At 44.1% G+C, this 22,726-nt stretch overlaps 1 long non-coding RNA gene and 4 gene segments (V, D, J or C); 1 reads left to right on the top strand and 4 right to left on the bottom strand.

The window, feature by feature from the left end:
* Positions 1-22,726, bottom strand: part of LOC115457538 — a 440,220-nt gene that overhangs the window by 80,992 nt on the left and 336,502 nt on the right.
* LOC115457536 overlaps positions 1-22,726 on the bottom strand; it is a 357,793-nt gene that overhangs the window by 10,340 nt on the left and 324,727 nt on the right.
* The window catches only part of LOC115457537, a 367,844-nt gene that overhangs the window by 44,148 nt on the left and 300,970 nt on the right, over positions 1-22,726 (bottom strand).
* Positions 1-22,726, top strand: part of LOC115457546 — a 157,886-nt gene that overhangs the window by 89,308 nt on the left and 45,852 nt on the right. The window lies entirely within an intron of this gene.
* Positions 10,605-22,726, bottom strand: part of LOC115457534 — a 344,279-nt gene continuing 332,157 nt past the window's right edge. Inside the window, 2 exon segments of the C gene segment in view lie at positions 10,606-11,056; positions 12,392-12,513. Of these exon segments, the coding sequence occupies positions 11,048-11,056; positions 12,392-12,513 (131 nt within the window).

Here is a 22,726-nt window from a genome sequence, read left to right as displayed (position 1 = left end):
CCCTGCTGCAGCCTCTCCTATTCCAGTACTGACCCCCTCCACAACTCTGTCAATGCACCTCACTCCTGCCCTGCAGCCTCCTGCTGTTCTGGTACTCAGACCCCCCCCCCCCCCCACAACCCTGTCAAAGCATCTCATACCTGCCTTGATGCAGCCCCCTGCTATTCCAGTAGTGAACCCCCCACAGCTCCAGCAATGCACCTCACTCCTGCCCTGCAGATCCCTGCTGTTCAAAAACTGAGACCCCCTCAGCTCTGTCAATGCACCTCACTCCTGCCCTGCAGCACCTTGCTATTCCAGTACTGAGATTCCCCCCCCCCCCCCCCACAGCTTTGTCAATGCACCTTACTCTCCTGCCCTGCAGCCTCCTTTTGTTCCGGTACTGAGACCCCCCCCACACAACCCTGTCAAAGCATCTCATACCTGCCTTGATGCAGCCCCCTGCTATTCCAGTAGTGAACCCCCCACAGCTCCAGCAATGCACCTCACTCCTGCCCTGCAGCCTCCTTTTGTTCCGGTACTGAGACCCCCCCCACACAACCCTGTCAAAGCATCTCATACCTGCCTTGATGCAGCCCCCTGCTATTCCAGTAGTGAACCCCCCCCACAGCTCCACCAATGCACCTCACTCCTGCCCTGCAGATCCCTGCTGTTCAAAAACTGAGACCCCCTCAGCTCTGTCAATGCACCTCACTCCTGCCCTGCAGCACCTTGCTATTCCAGTACAGAGATCCCCCCCCCCCCCACAGCTTTGTCAATGCACCTTACTCTCCTGCCCTGCAGCCTCCTTTTGTTCCGGTACTGAGACCCCCCCCCACACAACCCTGTCAAAGCATCTCATACCTGCCTTGATGCAGCCCCCTGCTATTCCAGTAGTGAACCCCCCACAGCTCCAGCAATGCACCTCACTCCTGCCCTGCAGCCTCCTTTTGTTCCGGTACTGAGACCCCCCCCACACAACCCTGTCAAAGCATCTCATACCTGCCTTGATGCAGCCCCCTGCTATTCCAGTAGTGAACCCCCCCACAGCTCCACCAATGCACCTCACTCCTGCCCTGCAGATCCCTGCTGTTCAAAAACTGAGACCCCCTCAGCTCTGTCAATGCACCTCACTCCTGCCCTGCAGATCCCTGCTGTTCAAAAACTGAGACCCCCTCAGCTCTGTCAATGCACCTCACTCCTGCCCTGCAGCACCTTGCTATTCCAGTACAGAGATCCCCCCCCCCCCCCACAGCTTTGTCAATGCACCTTACTCTCCTGCCCTGCAGATCCCTGCTGTTCCAGTACTGAGACCCCCTAAGCTCTGTCAATGTACCTCACTCCTGCCCTGCAGCCTCCTGCTGTTCCGGTACTGAGACCCCCCCCCCCCACAACCCTGTCAAAGCATCTCATACCTGCCTTGATGCAGCCCCCTGCTATTCCAGTAGTGAACCCCCCACAGCTCCAGCAATGCACCTCACTCCTGCCCTGCAGCCTCCTTTTGTTCCGGTACTGAGACCCCCCCCCCCACACAACCCTGTCAAAGCATCTCATACCTGCCTTGATGCAGCCCCCCGCTATTCCAGTAGTGAACCCCCCACAGCTCCAGCAATGCACCTCACTCCTGCCGTTCTATAGCACACCCTGCTGTTACTTTGCTTACAGACAATTCCTATAATATTGTAGGTGTAACAAGAATTATTTTTGATGGATCACAGAATAAATATCATTCACGAAAATAATAATGTTTCTAAAGGCATTCACACATTCTTATTTGCCTGAGAGATGGTGGACTGGTTGAAAGGAGAAATAAAATGACCCGATTATGGAAATTACTTTGTGTTGAAGGGGTAATTTTTTTTCTAAATTACACACTTTTTTTCTGTAGGCATTTGTTATTTACAGTTCATACAACTATTTCAGAGCACCCGTGACCTGGGATTAAAGTCTACGGTAGTATTACGAGGCAAACTAAAAGTCAGAAAGAGATTTCTCAACATTATTTTTACATATGAAGGAACAGAGAGAGAGAAAAAAAATTTTTTTGCTCTGTTTTAAGACCTCAAAATTTCAGCTCAAACAGCAGATGAAAAAAAATGACAAATGAAAATATTTTTCTTCTGGAAATATTTACGTAGATTCCCCGGATCATCAATGTGGAAGGAAGAAAGAAGTTTTACTTTTACTTTGGACATTGTTGACGTTTTGAAGAGGCATAAAATATTGAGTTAGGGTTTTGTCTATTCAAAACTGGATTTGGCATGAAATAATGAAAATGAAGGTTTAAAAAAAAAAACAGAATCTGGTAGAGACATTTATAATAAATGTTTGATAATATGTAAACGCTCTAAAGAGCTTGCAGTATTCCTTTTTAACCCTGGAAGATTAATTAGTTTTCTAAAAGTCAAACAGTGAGAGGTGGTGGGAGAAGTGGGATTTTCAAATGTTCGTTCTACTCAGTGGACTCGCCACCTTTCTCTTGTTTAGATCATGGCTCAACAGTGCTGAAAATTTCTCCACCTGCATTACCCAGAAGAAACTAAGCAATATTTTAATAAGGCAAGATAATCTCTCCTTAAATGATACATACCAGATGTTGGTAAGATTCCCGTTGCCATTTGTCCACTGGAATTCCAGTAATCAACCTGAAATGGAAGATATAAGCGTTTCTGGATAAAGTGCTGTGATCCGTCGTCATGTTTCTTGAGGTAGGGTTGGAACGAAGGAGGCTGAAGTGTGTAGTGAAAGTAGGGAAAGTTGAGTCAGCCAGATTTTCCACTTGATCATGGCCAGGTTGTGTTTGTAAGTCCCACCCTCCTCTTCCAGGCACAGTGACTCCAGCTGTAAGGTCATGGGGGGGGGGGGGGCTTGATTTGCATGTGGTTGAATCAATTGAACAGAAAATAAGATGTAAACACAGCTCTCAACACATATGTCTTGCATAATTACTTTCTCTATTATCTGTTTTATTCCCTGGGTTAAGCGATTCCCCTCCGTGAGCAGGCTGAAAAAAGAGAACATGAACCTTAACCAAGCAAGACAGGTTCCTACTTGGTTCAGTAGTGTTGACCAGGTCATACTCACATTTTTAGCGGCTTGAAAACAAGATAGTGCTGCTCAGAATCCAGGCAGACCAGGGCAGAGTCTGGGTGAAGCCAGGAATAACCAGTCTCGGTGCTTAGATAACTATGGGTCCCTTTTGCAAAGCGACAGTAAACCCAACGCGGGCTAACCGGTTGCTAACAAGGAACTACCGCTGGGCTACTGCAGAAGCCCGGCAGTAGTTCCCACCTCCAGCGCGTCGTCATATCCAGCTCTACAAAAATATATTTATTTTTATAGCACCGGTGTGTGCATGGCAGTAATCAGGCAGTGCCACGTGCTGCCCAGTTACCAATGGGTTAGTGCAGGAGCCCTTCCTGCCTATTTTTGAAGCAGAAGGGCGGCCATCTTCCGACACACATCGGGAGATGGCCGGCCTTCTCCTAAAGCCGGCCAAACCGGTATAATCGAAAGCCGATTTTGGCCGGCTTCAACTGCTTTCCGTTGCAGGGCCGGCCAAAGTTCAAGGGGGCATGTCGGCAGTGTAGCGAAGGCGGGACGGGGGCGTGGTTAAGAGATGGCCGGCCTCGGCCGATAATGGAAAAAAGAAGGCCGGCCCTGATGAGCATTTGGCCGGCTTTACTTGGTCCCTTTTTGTTCACGACCAAGCCTCGAAAAGGTGCCCAAACTGACCAGATGACCACTGGAGGGAATTGAGGATCACCTCCCCTTACTCCCCCTGTGGTCACCAACCCCTTCCCACCCAAAAAAAAAATTTAAATACATTTTTTTGCCAGCCTCTATCCCAGCCTCAAATGTCATACCCAGCTCCATCACAGCAGCATGCAGGTCCCTGGAGCAGTTTTAGTGGGTGCAGTGCACTTCAGGCAGGCGGACCCAGGCCCATCCCCCCCTACCTGTTACACTTGTGATGGTAAATGTGAGCCCTCCAACCCCCCCAACCCACTATACCCACATATAGGTGCCCCCCTTCATCCCTAAGGGCTATGGTAGTGGTGTACAGTTGTGGGGAGTGGGTTTTGGGGGGCTCAGCACCCAAGGTAAGGGAGCTATGCAGCTGGGATCAATTTGTGATGTCCACCGCAGTGCCCCCTAGGGTGCCTGGTTGGTGTCATGGCATGTGAGGGGGACCAGTTCACTACAAATGCTGGCTCCTCCCATGACCAAATGCCTTGGATTTGGCCGGGTTTGAGATGGCCGCCATTAGTTTCCATTATCGGCGAAAACCAATGGCGGTGATCTCTAAGGGCGGCTCAAATGTAGAGATTAGGCCGGCCTCGACCGTGTTATCAAAACGAAAGATGGCCGGCCATCTTGTTTCAATAATACGGTCGGGTACGCCGCTTTACGGGGCCGTCATTACAGATGGCCGCCCTTATAGATGGCCGGCCCCGTTCGATTATGCCCCTCCTTACTGCCACCTCAATGGGTAAGGGCTCCTCACAAAATGGCCACATGGCAAGCGCTTAAAGGTGAATTACATGTTACTAACACTAGCTCTGCAAGTTCATTTTTTTGAATTCTATCAGTACTCTGAGATGTATACCATCCGGTCCAGGCAATATGCTACCTTGAATAAGAAGATTTCGCTTTTTATCTCAATACATTCAAAGCCACTTTCAAACAAGGTCTATATGCATACTATCAGAGCTACTGACAGTTAAAAACCTCTTGATGGAAGGAATTTCAAAGAGGAATTAAAAGAAAAGAGCTAGGGCATCTGCAGTACATCTCTAAAAAGCAGGAGGATGTAAACCAGGCATACAGTACTTTAGTTAAACAATGAGTTTTGCACTTCTAAAAAATTAAGTGGAAAGTAAGTTACACTGTGTGTCAGATTTCAACCCAACAACACAAGCGTGGAGAACGTACCTTGAGTTGTGCAACAGGTCCAACTCCAACAGCCTTCCTGGGCAGAATCAATAGGCCTTTGTTGGCCTTTCTCTGCCGTAAAATGTACAAATAAAATAAATAAATACATTTACTGTGTTACTATGGAGGGTCTTTTACAAAGGCGTGCCGGCTTTTTTAGCACACGCTAATCATTAGCATGTTCTAAACGCTAGAGATGGCTGTAGGAATATATGAAGCAAATATCTTATGACTGCGATAAAATAAACAGTATAGTTATTTTATTTGGGGATCATCAGATCTAACCGCAGCACAACTCGTATGAATAATTTTGTTCTTTCATTTCAAAGCGAATGGTTGTGGTGCGAATCCTCATAAGGTCTCCATTTACTAAATTTTTCATATTCATATTTATATTTCCATAATAGTCCATTTTATAAAAGTGAGCTATATACTTTTAGCCCGACTTACCTGAGTGCAGCGGCAACCTTAACCGCAGGAGAACCTCCACCGACGTGGCCAGGTTTCGCAATACGCTTCTTCAAGGAAGAGGCTCTCTAGTGTTTAACACATGTTTATTTTTAGCGTGTGCTAAAAACACTAGCCTGCCTTTGTAAAAAAGAGTCTATGTTATGGTTGTTCTTTGTGATGAGGGATATAGGGTGGAAACATGTGATGTATCCTATATCTTAATAGTTTATCAGTCTGGGGTGCTACACCCAGGGGTGGACCTAAAACCTCTAATAAGTCTACAGGTGATTTATTTAGTGTTGAGTGATGTTTTGACATGGAAATATTTGTTGTTGTCCTGGGAAATGTTCTTCTAGAGTCATCCTGGGACTTTGGGTCAGCAACGGCTTAGAGGGAAGAACATTCTTTGCAGGTCTCCCAGTCATGTACTGGCCAGTTGCGATCTTGCTCTTTCTCTCAGTCATCATTGATTTGGAGGCCACGTTGACGTGGTTGCGATGAAGCTGAGTCATTAGAGTCCTCTGTGGCTCAGAAAAGTGAAAAGACATTAACTGGCATAAGTAATTGACCAGTAATTGACCCGGCTTCTCTTTTCTACTCTGAGAGTCCCCAAAGACACGTTTCCCTGCAGGATGAGGTCATTATTGTGTTTGCAAATTTGTCACCTGACAGGATGTGGTGAGGGACTATTTTCAATCATGTTTTAATTAACCCAGAAGTAACCCACTGCTGATAGGAAGTCTGTTCTACTGAAAAACAGGCTGAGGAAGATGTCATGTGGTGACAGCTCAGAGTCACAGCAGGGATTGGATTTCTACTTTTTGAAGTCGATTTAATGTTGATAATAGAAGTTTGGCAGATTGTGCTGCAGATCAGGTCTAGGCTTTTCTTAGACACCTGTCCTACTAATGTGGGGTCTCCGGCCTACACTGGAAACCTTATTATGGGATATGGATGAGGTACTCCTTTCCCATGATCAATCAGTCTTTGCTCATCCTGCTGGGATCATAAGTACATAAGTAATGCCATACTGGGAAAAGACCAAGGGTCCATCGAGCCCAGCATCCTGTCCACGACAGCGGCCAATCCAGGCCAAGGGCACCTGGCAAGCTTCCCAAACGTACAAACATTCTATACATGTTATTCCTGGGATTTTGGATTTTTCCAAGTCCGTTTAGTAGCGGTTTATGGACTTGTCCTTTAGGAAACCGTCCAACCCCTTTTTAAACTCTTCTAAGCTAACCACCTTCACCACATTTTCCGGCAATGAATTCCAGAGTTTAATTACACGTTGGGTGAAGAAACATTTTCTCCGATTTGTTTTAAATTTACTACACTGTAGTTTAATCGCATGCCCCCTAGTCCTAGTATTTTTGGAAAGCCTGAACAGATGCTTCACATCCACCTGTTCCACTCCACTCATTATTTTATATACCTCTATCATGTCTCCCCTCAGCCGTCTCTTCTCCAAGCTTATCCACATGATTATCAGAAATATATCTCTGTAGCACTGCCAGTGTACTAAGCACTGTAGAAAACAAAACAAACCAGTTGGTTCTAAGATTCCTTTCAAAATTGGTCCATAGATCCCAAAATAGGGAGAGGGAGGAGTCTGTCGAACGTTCAGACTGTAAGTCAAGAGAGGTCCTAGAATCTGATTTCTCTACCATCTTGCATGATCTAGTACTTTATCTCCTTATATTTGATTTGAAGGCGACGAAACAGTGTGACAAGGCGGTGGCCGTAGCTAGAAGGTTGTTAGGCTGTATAGAGAGAGGTGTGACCAGCAGAAGAAAGGGGGTGTTGATGCCCCTGTATAAGTCGTTGGTGAGGCCCCACCTAGAGTATTGTGTTCAGTTTTGGAGGCCGTACCTTGCGAAGGATGTAAAAAGAATTGAAGCGGTGCAAAGAAAAGCTACGAGAATGGTAAGGGATTTGCGTTACAAGATGTATGAGGAGAGACTTGCTGAACTAAACGTATACTCTGGAGGAAAGGAGAAACAGGGGTGATATGATACAGACGTTCAAATATTTGAAAGGTATTAATCTGCAAACGAACCTTTTCCGGAGATGGGAAGGTGGTAGAACGAGAGGACATGAAATGAGATTGAAGGGGGGCAGACTCAAGAAAAATGTCAGGAAGTATTTTTTCACGGAGAGAGTAGTGGATGCTTGGAATGCCCTCCTGCGGGAGGTGGTGGAAATGAAAACGGTAACGGAATTCAAGAATGCGTGGGATAAACATAAAGGAATCCTGTTCAGAAGGAAGGGATCCTCAGAAGCTTAGCAGAGATTGGGTGGCAGCGCTGGTGGTTGGGAGGCAGGGATAGTACTGGACAGACTTGTACGGTCTGTGCCAGAGCCGGTGGTTGGGAGGCAGGGCTGATGGTTGGGAGGTGAGGATAGTGCTGGGCAGACTTATACGGTCTGTGCCAGAGCCGGTGGTTGGGAGGCGGGGATAGTGCTGGGCAGACTTATACGGTCTGTGCCCTGAAGAGCACAGGTACAAATCAAAGTAGGGTATATACAAAAAGCAGCAAATATGAGTTATCTTGTTGGGCAGACTGGATGGACCGTGCAGGTCTTTTTCTGCCGTCATCTACTATGTTACTATGTTACTATGTTCTGGACCCCAGTTGAAAAACAAGGCATTTGCCTTGATTGGGCCCTTTCTGGTCAAGAACTTAAAACACACACCTATACAAGATAAACGGCATGTTGTTTTGTCAATGAATGTATCTGTAGAGACTTTACTATAGCAAAAAATGGACACCGAGGAGAATAAAAATTGTAGAACAGAACAATAAGCACCAATTCTCCACACTTAATACATGTAATAGAAGCAAATATATAAATATAAACTTCAAAAGGAAGGAAGGAAAAAGCCTCAACAAGCTCCAGACTAACACTTGTCATTATCAGCATTAAGAAAACCCTTCCGTTCTCAACATTAAAAATTAATAACTTTTAATGTAAATATAGTAAACAAAACCTTTTTTTGTTAAACAATAAGCCCACGACTGTTAAGTCTGGAGTTTGTTGAGACTATTTCCTTCCTTCCATTTGAAGTTTTTGATTCTATTACATCTATTAAGTGTGGAAAATTAATGCTTAATGTTCTGAAGAGACTTTACCATAGGTGGCAGTAGAGTTTCAAAGTCCAATTCATTGAGGATCATAAGAATTTTGGCAGACGCTTGAGGTTCATGATGGCTGTCACCGGCTGCCTCAGCCTTCCCCACCTGCTGATACCAAAATAGCAACAAGAACAACAACAGATGGCTTGTGTTGATTTCCACCCCAGCAAGTTCCTGTCAAATTGATTTTACTGAGCCCATCGGTGCAAGACCAGAAGAAGCTAGCTGCAGAATGGACAGTTGATGTGGACTTGAAAACTTTTTCTTTTCAGTGAAAGGGAATATCTATACAGCAGAGCGTGATAGGGTTGATCCTACTCATGGGTGAAGGTGGTTATGTTCTTGTGAATCAAGCTACTTTCCAACATGGTCTAGGTTTTAGGAATGGGTATTTCTGACCTGGATGTCATACGTGTTCAAATGGAATGTACGTTCCGCAAAGGAATGTTTTGATGGTGACATCCGGTGGGTATGAAGCCAATTTCATCCCCTTAATTTATTTTTGTCTCAGTTGAATTTTCAATTAATGTAAAACATAGTAATATGGAGTTATGTGTTGCCTTTTATAACAAAAGGAGATTGCCTCATTTCACCCTTTGTTTAAAATAGTCGTTTTGTTCTCATAGTTTCTTCCTTCTTCTTTAGTCCTCCACTTCCGTTGGAATCAGCCTCTGCTGGCACTGTGAGCCTTTATTCATTACTATCTTGCATTTTACCCAGTTTTTAACCCTTGTAGTCCCTCTCTCCAATAGAATGACCATTGTAGCGATGGTCTTTGGCCAGAAGTCCAGAATTCAATAGGCAAGGAAACTAAGTCTGGCCAGTGGGTGTTATTGTTGAAGAATGGTAATGAGGGCTGGGAATGCTACCTCAGTGGTGGCCCTACCATTAGGCCACCTGAGGGGGGGGGGGCCTCAGGCAGCATGCTCCCCTCCCTCCTCAACCCTTTACCTTATTTGTTTCTTTTCCAAAAGGCGGCAGTGGCAGTGATTCCCATAGGCTGCCCTGCCACCAGCACCGGACTCTTTTCCCGCTGCGGCCTGCCTCGTGACATAACTTCCTGTTTCCACAGAGGCAGGACACAGTGGCAAAGAGGCTGGTGTCGGCAGCAGGGAAGCCTATGGGAATCACTGCAACTGCCGCTACTGCCTTTTGAAAAAAAAAAAAATAAGGTAAACGGGGGAACGGGGGTGGGTGGCATCTCATCCCTGCCTTGGGCCACCCCTGCTCTACCAGATACCTGTTTGACCTGGGAAATTGAAGAGCTGACCCTTTAATTAAACCTAGATCCTACCTGGGTAGCACTAGGCAGTCCATTTTGGGGGCAATTCTATAAATGAGCATAACAATTTAGGTGCCTTATCTCCATATGGATAACAGTGTTTGGTGGAATTAGAGGTAGTATTAAACCATGGGTTCTTAACCTTTTTTGTTTCCCGCACCCATTTAACAGATCAATGAAACTCTTGCACCACCTCCTAAACCACATGTCCACTAGTAACTACTGACAGCAATACATGTCATGGTTCGTCACTAACATGTTGCTAAGATTACAGAAGTCCACAGTTCTACTACCAATAACTGTCCTAACAATGGCCTTCATTCTCTCTAGAAAGTTTCAATAACTTGCTCAGATTTCAAGAGCCTTCTCTGCACCCCATTTCACCTCTTCCTGCACCTCTTGGGGATGTAGGCACCACTGGCTAAGAACCCCTGTATTAACCAATGCAAATCTTTTTGGAATATTGTCATTAGTTAACGACGAAAATAAATGTTTGTGAGGATGGGGGTAAGGTTGGGAGTCCACACCTATGAGTTTACAAGAAAAATTTAGAAAGCCAATGAGGGGTTCAGTGGGCAGGGGGGAGGCGATGCCCTAACCCCCACCCCCCCCGACTGCCTAGTTTCACCTATTCTATTACTTTCCTTTTATAAGACTTGACAGCATGCTTCACCAGAAAGCTGGAAGCTTGTAACAATACCTACATTTAAAAAAGTGGAAGAATTGATAAAACCTCACCTCTCGTCAACACAGTTCTCCTAAGTATTTATTTAACTAACAGAATGCCTTACGATTTTCCTAAAAGCATGTTTATTGGGAATAATTCCCCCCAAATAAAATATTTACAAAACCAAAAGTAAAAATATACAGTGATAGAAATCAAACAGATGCTGTTAAAGAGTAGAATACATCAGGATGACAGTCTCCTTCTCTGTTATTTCTCGGCAACTCCTTTCTCCCTTCTCTCTTCATAGGCAACTAGCAGGAGCCTTTCTTGGTTTCCTGTCTTCTGGAGTACTTGGATGGACGTGGCCTCTTCTTCTTTCATTATGGTTTTCCAGTTGGGTTTACCAGTTTCTTCAATTTTTCTCTTTTCCCACAAGACCCTATTACAGGATACAAGTCCCCCAAAATCTGTCCCAAATAACAGGTGATTGTGAGGTGGATATTCAGGGGTGTGTTGGAACTGAAGAGAAGGAAGAGTATTGTTTGTAGAGTCAAGCGTTATTCTGTTGAATGGACAAGCCTTAATATCGCAGGGACATCATTTTACCTGGAAAGCAGAAGGAGAAAAATGTGATAGAAGTTTTACAGGATGGTTGAAGCTCGCTCTCTCACTCTCCCACTTATATTTGGATAATCTTATGGACAAGTGGGCTAACCCTCAATTTTGCTGATTTGTAGCTTTTTGGATCTAGTGCATCAAGATATCAATATGTACCTATAGACAAGTGAACTTAGCTAAAAGTAAATGAATTTTGCACGTGATTGAATGGGCTATCTTCACTGGCCACATGGAACACTGGGTCAACCACCTAAAATATGAAAAATGGGTTAACCCACTTGTCTATAAGACTATATATTTTAGGGACTGTAGAAGGTAATGATCAAAACAGCATAACCCAAAGACAGAAAACCGTTCTTTCATACGCTCTCATTTAATCCCTCTTCCTCTTGACTCTCCTTATTATTCACACTCTCTCCATCACTTCTCATCTTATCTGCTCACCCTCTTTCATGCTGCTTCTTCTCTCTTTCTTCTGCAGTTTGAGTCTGGCTTAATTTTTTTTTTAATTTTAGTTACATTTGTACCCTGCGCTTTCCCACTCATGGCAGGCTCAATGCGGCTTACAGGTACTTATTTGTACCTGGGACAATGGAGGGTTAAGTGACTTGCCCAAAGTCACAAGGAGCTGTGCTTGAAGTGGGACTCGAACCCAGTTCCCCAGGACCAGAGTCCACCACCCTAACCACTAGGCCACTCCTCCACTAGCAACATTCTGTGTAGAATCTCCAATAGTAGCAACATTCCATGTTCCACTGCACTAACCACTAGGCTAATCCTCCACTAGCAACATTCCACGTAGAATCCTTCCCTTGCCGATCAGCAGCGCAGACGCGCAGGCTTCTGTTTCTGTGAGTCTGACGTCCTGCACATACGTGTAGGATGTCAGACTCACAGAAACAGAAGCCTGCGCGGGTTGCTGATCTGCAAGGGCAGGCTTCTACATGGAATGTTGCTAGTGGAATTTTATTTTTGTTACATTTGTACCCCACACTTTCCCACTCATGGCAGGCTCAATGCGGCTTACATATATAGGTACTTATTTGTACCTGGGGCAATGGAGGGTTAAGTGACTTGCCCAGAGTCACAAGGAGCTGTGCCTGAAGTGGGAATCGAACTCAGTTCCGGGTCTTTTGGTTTCTTGTCATTCTGTGTAGCTCCTTTTCTTTGGGGCCCTTTTACCAAACAGCAGTAAAAAAGGGCCCCGTGGTGGCATTGGTATGCAGGTTTGAATGCCCCCCCCCCCCAAATTACTCATTAACCCATTGGATTTTTACCTCCTTTGACTAAAACCATTTTGTCTTGAGTTAACAAATTGCTTACCTTAAAGAGTGTAACTGTGGCACTGTAGAAGAGACTCAGGAAGAAAAGGACCATGAACGTGGAAGTAGTGGACAAGGTGTTGTCTTCCTCTTCTGAGCTGCTCCACAAGTCACTGATGGAGACTAAAATAGAAGGAAAGAAAGTGACACCACCATCAGTCATTAGCCTATCTTTACATAAGTATTGCCACACTGGGACAGACCAAAGGTCCATCAAGCCCAGTATCCTGTTTCCAACAGTGGCCAATCCAGGTCACAAATACCTGGCAAGATCCCAGAAAAGCTCAATACATTTTATGTTGCTTATCCCAGCAATAAGCAGTGGATTTTCCCAAGTCAATTTAATAATGGTCTATGGACTTTTCCTTTAGGAAGCCGTCCAGACCCTTTAAAAACCCTACTAAGCTAACCACCTTTATCACATTCTTTGGCAACGAATTCCAGAGTTTAATTACACGTTGAGTGAAGAAACATTTTCTCCGATTCATATTAAATTTACTACATTGTAGCTTCATCGCATGCCCCCTAGTCCTAGTATTTTTGGAAAGAATAAACAAACAATTCACGTCTATCCATTCCACTCCACTCATTATTTTATAGACCTCTATCATACCTCCCCTCAGCCGTCTCTTCTCCAAGCTGAAGAGCCCTAGAAGCTTCAGTCTTTCCTCATAGAGAAGTCGTTCCACCCCCTTTATCATTTTTGTTTCCCTTCTCTGTACCTTTTCTAATTCCTCTATATCTTTTTTGAGATGCGGTGACCAGAATTGAAAACAATATTCAAGGTGCAGTCGCACCATGGACCGATACAAAGGCATTGTAATGTTCTCACTTTTGTTTTCCATTCCTTTCCTAATAATACCTAACATTCTATGTGCTTTCTTAGCTGCTGCTGGTGCTGGTTCTCTGGTTTAGGTTGATTTCTCCTAGGGAATTTGTGGAATAAGCCTGAATCCATCTTTGCTTATACTCTATACTGTCAATTAAAATGTTCCATTACGTATTGTGTTGACATTGTAAGTAGTATACTATGCTATACTTTGAGGCATATTTTCAAAGCACTTAGCCTTCCAAAGTTCCATAGAAACCTATGGAACTTTGGAAGGCTAAATGCTTTGAAAATATGCCTCTTTGTATTGTTTGAATATTTTTACTGCTGTAATTGTCTATTGCTCATGTTTGATTTATTCTTACTGTATACTGCCTTGAGTGAGTTCCTTCAAAGAGGTGGTAAATAAATCCTAATAATAAATAATGTGATCATTAGGCTCAGATAGGAGACAGATATCCTTTATTTTTAATTAAAAGAAAAACACCTCCTGTGTAAATCCTCATCCCTAGAGATAAAATTGCACTATAATCTTGTTGTTGGCAACACATTGATACGTCTGCTCCTCCGGTATCAGAGGAGTGCTTTGTGGAATGGTGGTTTTGTCCCAATATGTGATAAATCAAAATTCTGGCCCCCAATCCCACCTACTAAAGGCATTTATCCATCTTGAACAAATGTCTCCTGAATGTTCTTGATGCATTTTTAGTAACCAAGGAAGACCAGTAAGTAGACTCTACTGCCATCGCTTTCCCATATTCTTCCCCATTTCTCATTTCCACATTTTTAAGTAGGACTTTCTATCATTTACACTAATAAATAATTAGAGAGGCCATCTTGTTTTCTTTCTTAGTTTTGCAATCATGTACATCTAAACATTTATTGAATGTAGGAGAGCTTCACCTCTACCCAGCTGTTTTGTTGGTTTTCTTCCTCATCATTCACTCCCCTTTCAGCCCAGCTCATTCAACACCTGACTTCTAGCTGTGGGAGCCACTATATTCAAATATGCTGTCCACGTTTTAATAAAATGCTTCCTCCTGTTTGGAGTAAATCAGGCTCCCCTGGCCTCTCATATATCATAAGTGCATGCAACTTATTCCTCCAATACCAATAGGAGGGCGGCATGTCCGTTAACCAATGATTCAATATGCATTTGTTCCCCAGAATGCAAGACTTACTCAGGAACAACTTCTCTTCTCTTGTTCCCACCGCCCACACTCTGGGCGAGCTAAACATGACACGTTCAAATGTAAACTGTATCCTACAACCCAAGATCTCTGATACAAACCGGGCGAGAGCCGTCCAGAAGCCCCGAATACGCTGACACTGCCACATCCCATGCGCCAAAGAAGCCTTCTGACTTTTATTAAAAAACTGGTTAGTCAACTTTTAAAAATAGTTATTAAGTTATTGTTATTTACGAAACCTGATCATGTCCTTTTGATTCCACAAATTATCAGGCTTATATTTAGAAATCTAATTGATATGGATTTGAATTTATAATTGTGCTTTACTTGCTTGTATTTTAATATTATTGTGTTTTTACCCTTTTGATTTATATGGTCTATTGATGTCTTTAGTGTTGGTTGATTGTTTATGTTGGTTTATTGGGTTGTCTCTGTTAACTGCTATGTTTCTTGTTTTATGTTGTTGTTTTTTTAAATCACTCTGGGCATGTTTGTATGACTGAGTAAATAATACACAGTTATTTGATAGGAGTCTTTATTTCTTTAGCAAGAGAGTTGAAAATTCCTGCTTTTGGAATAGTAATGTTCATGAAATCCAGTGGTTTTCTTTTTTTTCTAAGTAGCCCACACACCTTAAATCACATTTATTTCACTTCTTTAAGATGAAAGGTTCTGATTTTTAGCCCAGTGTTGTAAGTACTTTGTAAGCTGCTCACAGCCATGGGGTGAAATAACTCTGAACGTTCAGTGCTGGGCATGGCCGGCTTCCTTCATTGAATATCTGGGTATCTGTGGTCACCGGGAAGTTAAGCATTCAGACCAGTTAACACAGTGGATAACCTTAGTACAGTTTTTTTCTAACTTTATTTGCATACTAAGGGGTCCTTTTATGGCCTGCGGTAGTGTAGGTGTGTGTTGTGGACGCTCGGCTATGTCATGCAAGGTTCCGCTTTAGGAGTTACGGACCAAGAAAGGGATCTGGGAGTCGTCGTGGATAGGACGTTGAAATCTTCCGCTCAATGTGCTGCGGCGGCTAAGAAGGCGAACAGAATGTTGGGTATTATTAGAAAAGGGATGGAAAACAAGCATGAGGATGTTATAATGCCGTTATATCGCTCCATGGTGCGACCGCACCTGGAGTATTGTGTTCAGTTCTGGTCGCCTCATCTCAAAAAAGATATAAAGGAATTGGAGAAGGTGCAGAGAAGGGCGACGAAAATGATAAAAGGGATGGGACGACTACCTTATGAGGAGAGGTTAAGAAGGCTAGGACTCTTTAGCCTGGAGAAAAGGCTGCTGAGGGGTGATATGATAGAGGTCTACAAAATAATGAGTGGGGTAGAGCGGACAGATGTGAAGCGTTTGTTTACGCTTTCTAACAATAATAGAACCCGGGGACACAAGATGAAATTAGAATGTGGTAGGTTTAAAACTAATTGGAGAAAGTTTTTCTTTACTCAGCGCGTGGTTAGGCTCTGGAACTCATTGCTGGAGAAGGTAGTGACGGCAGCTGGCCTTGCTGAGTTTAAAGGGTGTCTGGACAGATTCCTGAAGGAAAAGTCCATTGATCGTTATTAAATTTTGGGGTTTTGCCAGGTTCTTGGGGCCTGGATTGGCCGCTGTTGGAGACAGAGTGCTGGGCTTGATGGACCTTTGGTCTTTTCCCAGCATGGCAGTGCTTATGTACTTATATGTACCTATGTACATTTTTCAATGCATCGGTAAAAAAGGCCTTAAAATTTTTTTTTGCCAAAAATGGACGTGTGGCAAAATAAAAATTGGTGCGGGTCCAGCCATTGACTTGGTGGTAAGGTCTCTAGTGTTAACCATGTGCTACTCGCCTATGCGTGTCAAGCTGGAGTGACTGCCTGATTTTCACTGCGTGCCAGAAAATAAAATATATTTTCTGGTGCACTTCATGGACATCCATCAAAAATGAAATTACCACATGGGCCACACGGTAGCTGGGTGGTAACTCCAAATTGACGTGTGTTGGGTGTGCGTAGGCCCTTATGCGGCTTAGTAAAAGAGCCCCTTAGCCGGTTAACAGACTGACTATCGCTATTAACCGGCTAAGTTATAGCTCCGCCCAGATCACGCTGTCTAGGGAATGGCCAGTTAAAGCCAATATTCTGCAGCACCACTCAGTTATGGGCCACTAAATATCAGTAGCCGGCCAGCTCAGCGAGGTTTAACCAGTAAATCCCGTTGAATATTGGTACCCAAAATGCTTATGATGGTAAATTTATTAACATCTCCTGAAATCTCATTCTTTTCATTTCATTAATGGATCTGTAACCAGTGCATTTTTTCTAGTGAAAAAGGTGCTGGTACTCAAATGCCAGGCCACCCTTCAGGGGTGGGGTGATCACTAACGGACTCATCCTACAATAGCCAGGCCCCCTGCAACCAGTCACAGAATCTATGACAAGGCAGAATTGGTGTGTAGAGCCTGAGCTCTTTCATTAAAACTTGGTGTCCATGGGTCAATTTTAGCAGACAATGGAAAAGGTGCCGGTACTCAGTACCCCCAAGTACCACCTGAAAAAAAGCCCTGCACAGGACATAGCGAGAGACACCCACACACAGCGAGTCCAGGCTCCCTGAGAGACTGACACAGGACAGAAAGACATACACAGTGAGGCCAGGCTCCCTGAGAGACAAGACACGCAGTCAGGACAGAGAGACACAAGCAAACAGTGAGGTCTGGGCCAGTGGGTTTTTTCTAGCAAAAAAGGTGCCGGTACTCAAATGCTAGGCCACCCTTCTGGTGTGGGGTGATCATTGAGGGACCCACCCCACAATAGCCAGGCCCCCTGCAACCAGTCACAGAATCTATGACAAGGCAGAATTGGTGTGTAGAGCCTGAGCTCTTTCATTAAAACTTGGGGTCCATGGGTCAATTTGAGCAGACAATGGAAAAGGTGCTGGTACTCAAATGCGAGGCCACCCTTCAGGGGTGGGGTGATCACTGAGGGACCCACCCCACAATAGCCAGGCCCCCTGCAACCAGTCACAGAATCTATGACAAGGCAGAATTGGTGTGTAGGGCCTGAGCTCTTTCATTAAAACTTGGGGACTATGGGTCAATTTTCTCAGACAATGGAAAAGGTGCCGGTACTCAGTACCCCCAAGTACCCCCTCAAAAAAAGCCCTGTCTGTAATCCACCCATCATCCTGGTGAGTTGGGAGGTAAAGTGAGTACCAATCTTGAGGTGCCAAGCCTGAGTGTAAATGCCCAGAATATATATATATATGTGTGTTCAATTTTCGGGGCTAGGTGCTATGTGTAATCTGGCACCTAAATGCGATGGTGGGTGTACACATGAATGGAGCCTGGGCGGATTGTAGGCAGGTCACATCCTTGCACATATAAATATTATAAATTATGTGCGTGTTTTAGCAAATTAGGCCAAGCATTTACACCAGATCTCTGGGTGTAAGTGGTCATAACTAAATCATACATGTGTGCTTGACTCGGCAGCTCCAGTGTGACCCTGGGCAAGTCACTTAGCCTTCTATTGCCCCAGGTACAAACTACTTGGGACAGAGCCAGTACCCGTAAGAAACTGTAAACTGCTTAGGTCCAGGTGGTATATAAATATTTAAATAAATAAATGAAAGTAGGCACTTAATTGCCTTTACAAAATAATCTCCAAATAGAATAGGTGCCTCTTTATAGAACTGTCATTTTTATAGGTAAGTAGGACCTGGAATAAAAATCTTGGAGCTGGGCAGTATTGCTCCATTATGGACCTCAGTGGCTTTGGAGCCACTTGAGGAGTCGGGTTGGTTGATGAATCTACTTTCGTGCCATTGTAGTCATGTGCCACATTGATTGAGGTTGAAATTTTAGTTTTTTAAACAACAACAAAAAATCCCAAATTGTGCCAGAAATGGTTCTATTTACCATTCGTATATATTCCAGGTTCTGTTTTCCCCTTTCACATTTTGTGTGTTTGGGCACATGCGGGGGCCACCGAGAGGGGAGGGGGCAAGATTTTACCCCAAGAATAGAATGCTCATGTTCATCTTTAGAATCCTTTCCTTTGTCTTCTGTCTGTGCAGGTGAGAGAGAAGAGACACCTTGTGCCACTGAACTGAATGCAGATTGGATAGCTAAGGTTACATGAGCGCAGACTGATCTTGCGGCATGTGATAATATTTACATCCAGTCAAGAGGGAGAACACTTAGCAGCTAACAGAAAATTAGTTTCAAAATGTGGAAAAGTTGCCAAATAATGTGGTAAAGGTGGTTAGCTTAGCAGGGTTTAAAAAAAAGGTCTGGATGGCTTCCTAAAGAAGAAAAATCCATAGACCATTATTAAATTGACATGGGGAAAATCCACTGCTTATTTCTGGGATAAGCAGCATAAAATGTATTGAACTTTTTCGGGATCTTGCCAGGTATTTTGCGACCTGGATTGGCCACTGTTGGAAACAGGATGCTGGGCTTGATGGTCTGTCCTAGTGTGGCAATACTTATGTATTTGTGTACTAACTACATTTTTATTATCCTTAAGGTTTGAGATGCAGGCTGAAATCAATTTAACTGACTTTCTCTTTCAGTGAGACTGGGACTTCCTAATTCTTAGCCTGTTGGAGCTATACAGTGGACATAGACCGCTGTGGGCCTTTCTTGCCTACGTTTAGGATTTTCCCATGTAGTTTTCATTTATTTATTTATTTATTGCATTTGCATCTCACTTTTCCCTACCTCTTTGCAGGCTCAACGTGGCTTACATTATGCAGTAATGGTGATCACCATTTCCGGATTAAGAAATACAAAGTAGTGTTACATTAAAGTTCATAAATGTTGAAGTAAATGATAAAGTAAGCTGGATAAACAGTTCAATTCAGGCATGGGAAATAAGGGGGTGATACGTTAATGTTCATTGGTGAAAACTGATTGAAGTGTTCAGGTGTAAAGAATTCGATTTTATCTGGTTTGGTAGAGATATGGTGTTAGGTCATTTAAGATGGCTTATTATGATATATCTTTTTGAACAGGTTGGTCTTTAGTAGTTTCCGGAAGGCTGTTAGGTCATGCATAGTTTTTAAGGCTTTTGGTAGTTTATTCCACAGTTGCGTGCTGATGTAGGAGAAGCTAGATGTATATATTGATTTATATTTAAATCCTTTGCAACTGGGGTAGTGGAGGTTCAAGAAGGTGAGTGCTGATCTTTTTGTGTTCCTGGTTGGTAAGTCTATGAGGTCTGACATATATGTTGGGGCCTCACCATGAATGATTTTATGAACCAGGGTACAGATTTTGAATGCAGTTCGTTCTTTCAGTGGGAGTCAGTGGTGGGCAGCGCTTTTCCTGTCCAACACTGAAGTTAAACCCAGATATTTGACGTTGGGCCATTTCCGGTGATTGGCATTGAATATCCGGGTTTTGTAAACCGTTAAAATATTAACCAGTGTAATAGTCACTTCCAGGATAGTTGGGTTAAGGCAGTTTCAGTTTGAAATACAAGTCCCAGAAGGCATTGCAGGCAAGGAGCCAGGAGGGTGAGATGAAAAACCCGGACTGGACTCCTAGCTACAATTGGGGAAATCATGGGTGTAAGCTGGCAGGATGTGTAGGATGGGCGGACTGGACTCCTAGCTGCAATTGGGGAAGACATGGGTGTAAGCTGGCAGGATGTGTAGGATGGGCTGCCACTAGGGGGAAAGAGAGATAGGAAACCCTGTATGCAGGAGCTCATCATTAGTCTAATACTTAACTCAGCTGGTATGGGTGTGGGGAAAGCTAATGAGAGGAGAATGATTGGTTGTGGTAGCAGAAGCCAGGGATTGATTAGGCAGGTGGGAAGGAGTCTCAGGAGGTCAGTTCAGAAGGTGAGAAGAAGAGAGAAGTCCCTAAAGTATTGAACCCTCCTGAAGGTAAAGGCTGCTTTGTGATTTAACTGGGATGATGAACTGAATGAACTGTTTGTCTTGGGAATTGAACTACTGTTTACTGTGAACTGGATAAAGAGCCCAGACTGAAGCTGGCTGTGAGCCTGTATTGATTCCTGGTAGGTGCTGGCAGCCTACTGCTTAAAGGGGACTGTTTGCCACACACTTTCAGGTGGTTTTCATGTGCTTAAGATTAAAGGTGAATGCTGCTGTTGGAACTGTGTATCAGGTCTACTAGAAACCTGCATGGAATAAAAGCCTTAAAATTGAAGTTGCTGGTGGACATTTGTTTCTGGATTGTACCAGGAGCGCTCTCCCTGGTGACACCAGTTATGTCGCTATTCAGTCTCAACCAGTTAATTTTGTAGCAGTTAAAGATAGGATAGCTATTTCTGCGGTCCTATTTGACCACTAAATTTATTCGGTTAGGCCCTAATATTGGCACCTATCTGGCTAAGTCATGTGATATAGCCGGTTATGCGCTAGGCAATATTCAGCAGAGTTAACCAGCTATCTCCCACTGAATATTAGTGGTTAGGTGGCAATATGTTGTTTAACCAGTCAGCGGCTGTATCTGAATAATGGAGGGATTGTGGCTACCTTGAAAACTGGGCTGGCTGGGTGTGTCGAGACTTTAGAGCCTAAGCCAGGCTTGTCCAAATTCAGTTCTCAACGACCACAAAAAGGCCAGATTTTCAAGATTTCCTTCATGCAGGGATGGACCGACCCTTGGAATAATAGGGCAGTGCTCAAGGGGCCACCAGAAGGAGGCTCAACAGGGGTGGACTGACAATGATCTGGGCTCCCAGACAATAAACACCTATCAAAACTGATTAATCTAGATGGACCCTAGGGGAGAGTGAGCCCCCTACTGTTGGCCTTCAGACACTGCCCTATTATTACAATGTTCAGTCCCTTCCTGGGGCCTATTCTCCCCTAGCTTACATCTAATGTAATCACTTTTGATTAGTGGTAAGGGAGCCATGAAACCTTCTGCTCAGTGTGCTGCTGCGGCTAGGAAAGCGAATAGAATGTTGAGTATTATTAGGAAAGGTATGGAAAACAGGTGTGAGGATGTTATAATGCCGTTGTATCGCTCCATGGTGTGACCACACCTTGAGTATTGTGTTCAATTCTGGTCGCCGCATCTCAAGAAAGATATAGTAGAATTGGAAAAGGTGCAGCGAAGGGCGACTAAAATGATAGCGGGGATGGGACGACTTCCCTATGAAGAAAGACTAAGGAGGCTAGGGCTTTTCAGCTTGGAGAAGAGATGGCTGAGGGGAGACATGATAGAGGTATATAAAATAATGAGTGGTGTGGAACAGGTGGATGTGAAGCGTCTGTTCACGCTTTCCAAAAATACTAGGACTAGGGGGCATGCGATGAAACTACAGTGTAGTAAATTTAAAACAAATCGGAGAAAATGTTTCTTCACCCAAAGCATAGTTAAACTCTGGAATTCGTTTGTGGAGAATGTGGTGAAGGTGGTTAGCTTGGCAGAGTTTAAAAAGGGGTTAGACGGTTTCCTAAAGGACAAGTCCATAAACCGCTACTAAATGGACTTGGGAAAAATCCACAATTCCAGGAATAACATGTATAGAATGTTTGTACGTTTGGGAAGCTCGCCAGGTGCCCTTGGCCTGGATTGGCCGCTGTCGTGGACAGGATGCTGGGCTCGATGGACCCTTGGTCTTTTCCCAGTGTGGCATTACTTATGTACTTATGGCAGGTGTGCCCAGGTAGCCATATAGAATAGGCTGTCTCCCCGTGTTACTGGGGCCTATCCCACCGATCCAATGTAAATCCCCACACCCAGCAACACAACACAACCAATGATTGTACTGGACAATTTATTATCTGCATTCCCTTCGACCCCATGATGCCTGACTCACATCTACCTTGTCCACAACATAACCTGTATTTGTTATCAACTGAACTGGCAAACGCCCTTACGGTACTATGTAAGCCACATTGAGCCTGCAAATCGGTGGGAAAATGTGGGGTACAAATGTAACAAATAAATAAGTAAATATTTTATGATAAGATGTTGTGGCATGATGTGCCACTGGGTTCACACCCTGCTTCTACCCTTAGGGTGGCCAACTGATTCTAAATTCGCCTGTCAGGCCTTATCCAGTTTTATGTTTACCTCAGTGCATGCAGGGACTTGTTGTTCTGATTCCCCATTGCACTCCCTAAATGAAGGTACCCAGTTGTACAAAGCACCCTTAATGCCTATTAGGTGACTCCCTTCAGAAGATCAGACACATTGCAGTGAGGCTGTTTGTGTCTGTGCATCACCAAAGGAGCAGTACTATGAAGGAAAAAGGGTCCTTCGGTAAATGGATATTATTTCAACATGCTTCAAAATTTTATTTCAAGCTATATTTATATATGTACAAACAGTTTA

Source organism: Microcaecilia unicolor, chromosome 14 (assembly GCF_901765095.1).
Source record: "Microcaecilia unicolor chromosome 14, aMicUni1.1, whole genome shotgun sequence".
Classification (NCBI taxonomy): domain Eukaryota; kingdom Metazoa; phylum Chordata; class Amphibia; order Gymnophiona; family Siphonopidae; genus Microcaecilia; species Microcaecilia unicolor.
The sequence above is the reverse complement of the archived record's forward strand: the minus strand, read 5'-3'. Positions and strand labels throughout refer to the sequence as shown.